This window comes from Centruroides sculpturatus, unplaced genomic scaffold (genome assembly GCF_000671375.1).
Source record: "Centruroides sculpturatus isolate CEXI.00-Female unplaced genomic scaffold, Cexi_2.0 scaffold999, whole genome shotgun sequence".
Taxonomy (NCBI): Eukaryota; Metazoa; Arthropoda; class Arachnida; order Scorpiones; family Buthidae; genus Centruroides; species Centruroides sculpturatus.
In genome coordinates, this window is record NW_019385237.1 from 124,296 (window position 1) to 129,647 (window position 5,352).

Genomic DNA, 5,352 nt, shown 5'->3' on the forward strand with positions numbered 1-5,352 from the left:
GTTGCAGGATTACTGATGATTAGGTCAGAATACACTTAACCAAACAGCTAACCAGTTCGTTCTATCTTTAAAACACACTGTAACTCAGTATATGTTGGTTAATGGGGGGAACTCAATAAAGAATTTGAGCCACCATCAAGATTTTCAAAAGTTATACCTTAATTGTTATGGACAACGTATTGTGTTTGCGCTTTACACCATGAAAAGATCTTCCTTGTATTCATTGAAGCCATGACTGAGGCTAAAGGTACACAGGTTATAATAAAAATGAACAAAAGACAAATAGAAAAACAAGCAGTGTTTGAAAATGCAGCAGCTATCACCAAACAGTAATTGCGGATTTGTGCGGTGACTATAGAAATTTGAAATCGCTCTCGTGAATTGGTGATGGTCAAGCTGTAATATATTCTTTTTTAATAGAAATTAAAGTTACTTAGCTGTAAAATATAGAAAGTATTTTCATGAGTTTGCTTAAAAATGTTTTTCTTTATAGTACTATTTATAACTGTAATAATCACCACATTCCTCCATATACTATGGCTGATATCATCGTTTATTTTGATTAGAGGAAACGCAGTAAGTGACGTTTAAATTGGTAAATTTTATATTTACGGCAATGTACTTTAAAAATTAATATTTTAACAGAAAAAATATCGGAAAATCCTCTGTTTATGGATCGTCATCGCATCGTTAATATTAATGATCGATGTTGCCTCCGCGAGTTATTTCACTTACGATTTGTTGAAAGTAAGAATCACAAATTTATATCTTTGCCATTGAATTTTCAATATTTTGAATTTAAATATTTTTTTTTTTTGCACAAAAAACAGGATGGTCCTCCCAATCTTAAAGGCAAAACTGCTTGTGGAGTCTGGTTTAAAATACAGTATCCCGTTATATTCGGTAAAGCGGGAATATTCCTTGTAGCAAATGTAAGTGGGTTTACTATGATTTATGTAAATTTTAATTGGTGATTTATTTAAGTTTCATTAATTTTATGAGTAAAAGAATATATGAAATTGGTACGTGATGCAAAACAATACACAAATTATCTTCATTTCAGATCATATTCATAATAGTAGTGGCCCTGAGGAGAAGATCCATTGATACGTTCAAGAAATCTAGTGATGTAAGTATAAATTTATTTTATATTATTTAGGATTACATTATAATGAAATAGAAAAGTTAAGTATTTATAAATCTTTAATAGCATTGTGACGTACAACAGTCATTAATTCATTTTATTGATAATTAATTCTTGAAAGAAAATTGGCAGAGTTAATATGCCATTGCTAATTTTCACTTGGCATTGCTGATTCCTCAATAGGGTCAATTTTTTCAGGTATAATCTGGTTGTTACATAATTATAAAACATTTGTGTTATGTAGATCTTCAACATCTCTTTCGATAATATACAGAATTGGTGTTAGTTACAATAATTTAGTATGGTGCAATAGTATCAATTGTATCAAAAGACGTCTTGGACGACTACAAAATGAACATTATATAAGATATAATAATAAATACAGACATCGAGAGAAACAAACACTACACTTTCAGGGACGTAAACAATATCGATGCGCTGGTTAGCGGATATCTATGCACTAACAGCAACATCACTGAAATTCTTGTCCATAGATGATGAAACAAGCGGATTTGTCTGTTGTTTCTAAAATTCGTTATATTGGGGCCTATAAAATTGGAATCAGCAATATTACTTTCTTCGATTGGATGATCATAATTGAAGTTCTACTATTCAACGTTGTCTGCAGAGATGTTTAGCAGTCCAAATACATCTAAAGCTGGTATGGTTACATTTCAGGACATGCGGAAAACATTCCCGTAAAATTTTTTTTACCGAAACTCATCATTATGGCACTTTCGGCGCTGCAAGCAATACAAGAGCAGTTTCTTTTGATAACCACACGACTGCGATCAAAGTCTGGCATAAAAGTGGCCACAATTGTTGAATTTCAGTCTTACCAGCTGTGATGCCAATCACCATGTTGTATGCCGCTTTCTTGTGGAACTGTTTTATAAAAACAGTAGCAATGCTGCGGCCATACTTCAGGAATTTCGCCATCAGAAAATTTTATGCTGATGACCGTTGAATTTTCTGGAGTATGATCAATCGATTCGAGGAAACTACGTCTGGGAGTTCAACCCACCTCAGAACGCAAACCGTTAAAGATGTCATTACAGCTGTTGTTGAACACTCAATAAATAACAGGTTGGAGTCAGGTGGTAGAGTATCCTATCTTATGGCAGTGTGGAAGCTAACGAGAAAGTCAATTCATTGTTATCTTATATAAGATCAGTTGCAACCAGCAATTACTTTCCGTTGACAGAGAAAATTCGACCGACCTTTGTATTGACAGAATTTTCAGTGTCTTGTCCTCGGAAAATGCTGTAGAGCGACGAGCACACTTTCAAATTAGTGAATGGTGAACTGTAACTGTCGCAATTATGCCAAGGGAAACATTTATGTTTTCCAGCAGATTCATCTGTATTTGCCCAAAGTTACAATCAAGTATGTATTCACAGCTTCATTGAACTATTCTCCGAATAAGCTAGTCCCAAGAGGCCTGTGATACACTGTGACAAGAGACACCGACGTACTCAACAGTTGTCGAACCCCAAATGCAACAATACAGTGATTTGCAAAATGGAGAAACTACTTCCACACATCGAATGAGGCATACAGCACTTTCTACAACAATTCACAGATAAATGAATGCTTCGTGGTGCATTTCTCGTTCTTTGCATCTAAATCTTATAATTATAAGATTTAGATGCAAAGAACGGCTTTGCTGTGGCTTAAAAAAATATGATTCATCAAAGACATGTTGCAAATTTGGCAACCATGACAGACAATGTCATATATGCGAGAAGTATCATAATGGTTGGCTATTGACCACACTGTTCATTATCTTCAAGTTTTACATCTATAGAATACGACCATATTAAGCAGTATCCCCTGCATTGCTATGGTTTCTATAAAGTATGAATGTTTTGTACTGTACATATATAATGTATGTCACTTGCGGTGCCAAAATGTTTCAAATGTCACCATACCAAGTTTGGATGCATTTGGACTTCAAATATCTCTTTAAACAGCTCTGAATAAGTGTAATTTAATTACAGTGTCCAACAAATTTAACAATTTACAAATTCTTTATTTCTCGAATATAATTTATATATTTATTTTATTTTGCAGTTTTGGGGTACAAGTTACTCTCTGGAGCAATTAACAAGATGCTGCATTTACGAAGAACCAAGCGTAATTAATCCAGCCGTGTCCTTACAAAATTACCATAGGAGTATTTGCGAGTATCCACAAAACGCAAATGGTGGATTTTACAAGAGGGCCGAAAACATTTATATTGACACAAATGAAATGAATTTATCTAAAAACAAAACTACAAATTGAAACGGGAGAATGCAATGGAACAATTATTGACATTTACACTGTGTTAATATTTATGTAAAATTAAACAGGTCAATCACTAATCCGACATTAATTTCGGCTAAGGTAATTTCAAATTTTTCAAGTCGCCCTCACCAACGAGCCTCTATTGTTGCAGTATTCAGTGTTGCCAGATGTACGATAATCTAACAAGAATTTTCAATTCATGTTTATTTTCTAATTAACGTGTTATACCGTTTTACAGAGTATTTTGAAGATAGGTTGAGATAGAATTCCAACTGTTAACTAATCTATTAGTAATCCGGAAATTACTATCCGGCATTTTACAAATTACAATAATGTCGGATTAGCCATGTCTAATCTGTATTATATTTGGTATTTGCTCTATGTGAACAAATTATATTGTGTATAAAAACATTGAGAAAAGAGAACATTTAAAAAATTAATTATCATTCAGATATATACCTATTAAAATACTTAATTATAGAAAAAACGAAACATATTATGTAATAATTTTATCCAATATTATAAAAATAAAATTTTTATTTAAACAAATACTGTTGATTATCAGATTTGTATTTGTTATTTTTAAAATAATTATTTTGTACTGACAACTTGCTACACTATATTTTCAGCATGGACATCCATAGAAAATTTATCAAGAAAACAAGGCTTAGAAACAAATAATTACATCGATTAATTTTTATTTAAATATCGAATTTTAGGAATGAATTATTCATAAGTAGATTACAGAATAGGGTAGTGCATAATACAAAAAAAAAAAACAAACGAAGCGTCACATTATCGAAAGTGTAACGTCTGATCACTAAGCACATTAACTTCACCACTATAATTTCTAAAACTTTTTAACTCGATTGCAAAAACAAACAAAAATCCATGATTGCGCCGATCAATAAAACCCATGTTTTTCAAAATGTATTCTATGATTCCATATCTGTAAGATAATAAATTTCTATTAATAAAAATAATAAAATATTTAAAATAAAAACCAAAATTTTCGTTTTACATACTAAATTTTTCTTATAATATTATACATAAATTAAAATGAAATCATAACTTTATATAATGTTCTAATTTTTTGACAAATTTTTTAAAAATTTCTGAACATATATGACTGTCTCTGTTCAATTTCACGAAAAAAAATTTCGAATCAAAAATTTCCGTTTTTTGACAAATTTTTTAAAAATTTCTGAACATATGACTGTGTGTGTTCAATTTCATTTGATTCGAAAAATTTTTTCGTGAAATTGAACACAGACAGTCATATGTTCAGAAATTTTTGAAAAATTCGTTTAAAAATCGAAATATTCTATTGGAGAAATTTTTAAAATATTTTCACTTTTAAATATTTATCGTTCTTATGATTTCTGCAATTTAAGAGATAGAGATATCATCTATTTTTTTGTCAGACTGTTTTTGTCTATACGAATAAAATTGTTCGTTGTTTTTTATGTATGCGTGTGGCTAAGTGGCTTGTTACGTACTATTGATGTGTATTTTACGTTTGTAACATTTAACTAGGGACTTGTGTTTCATTTACGTCTACTCTGAGCTTAGTTTGTAAAACATGTGTCGAGTAGCAGTATACGAATAAATCGAAACTATACAGAGATTTAAAAATTTTTTCAATAAGTTCAATTTATTTAATAGTCAATATTAGAAAGAAGAATTGGTTTATTTTTTTACAAGTTATTAAAGGATATAATTGGGTTTTTGGAAGAATAAAAGTTTTAATTTTAAACAGAGAATTACTGAATCCAAGAGTATAATTGTATAATTTCTTTCGATTTCATAAAAATTATACAATTGCTGAAAGATGATTTTTCGAAATGTTTCACGAATTTTAATATTTTTTAAAATGTTCTAACTTAAAAATTTTGCATTATATCTCAGAATTATAGGAC

The 5,352-nt window shown here is 30.5% G+C and overlaps 1 protein-coding gene across 1 annotated transcript; it reads left to right on the plus strand.

Moving 5' to 3' along the window:
• Positions 1 to 231: 231 nt before the first annotated feature.
• On the plus strand, positions 232 to 3,842 carry LOC111636554. Its single transcript, XM_023381834.1, has 6 exons — positions 232 to 247; positions 494 to 576; positions 646 to 747; positions 831 to 932; positions 1,064 to 1,129; positions 3,218 to 3,842. Exons 1-6 carry the CDS (start codon positions 232 to 234, stop codon positions 3,428 to 3,430), a joined length of 582 nt encoding a protein of 193 aa, XP_023237602.1. The 3' UTR covers positions 3,431 to 3,842.
• Positions 3,843 to 5,352: the final 1,510 nt, after the last annotated feature.

What these genes read in the sequence shown, in the direction of transcription:
- LOC111636554 (XM_023381834.1), top strand. An exon ending in TTTTGATTAGAGGAAACGCA is followed by an intron (nt 577 to 645) that starts GTAAGTGACGTT and finishes ATATTTTAACAG; the next exon opens with AAAAAATATCGGAAAATCCT. An exon ending in TCACTTACGATTTGTTGAAA is followed by an intron (nt 748 to 830) that starts GTAAGAATCACA and finishes CACAAAAAACAG; the next exon opens with GATGGTCCTCCCAATCTTAA.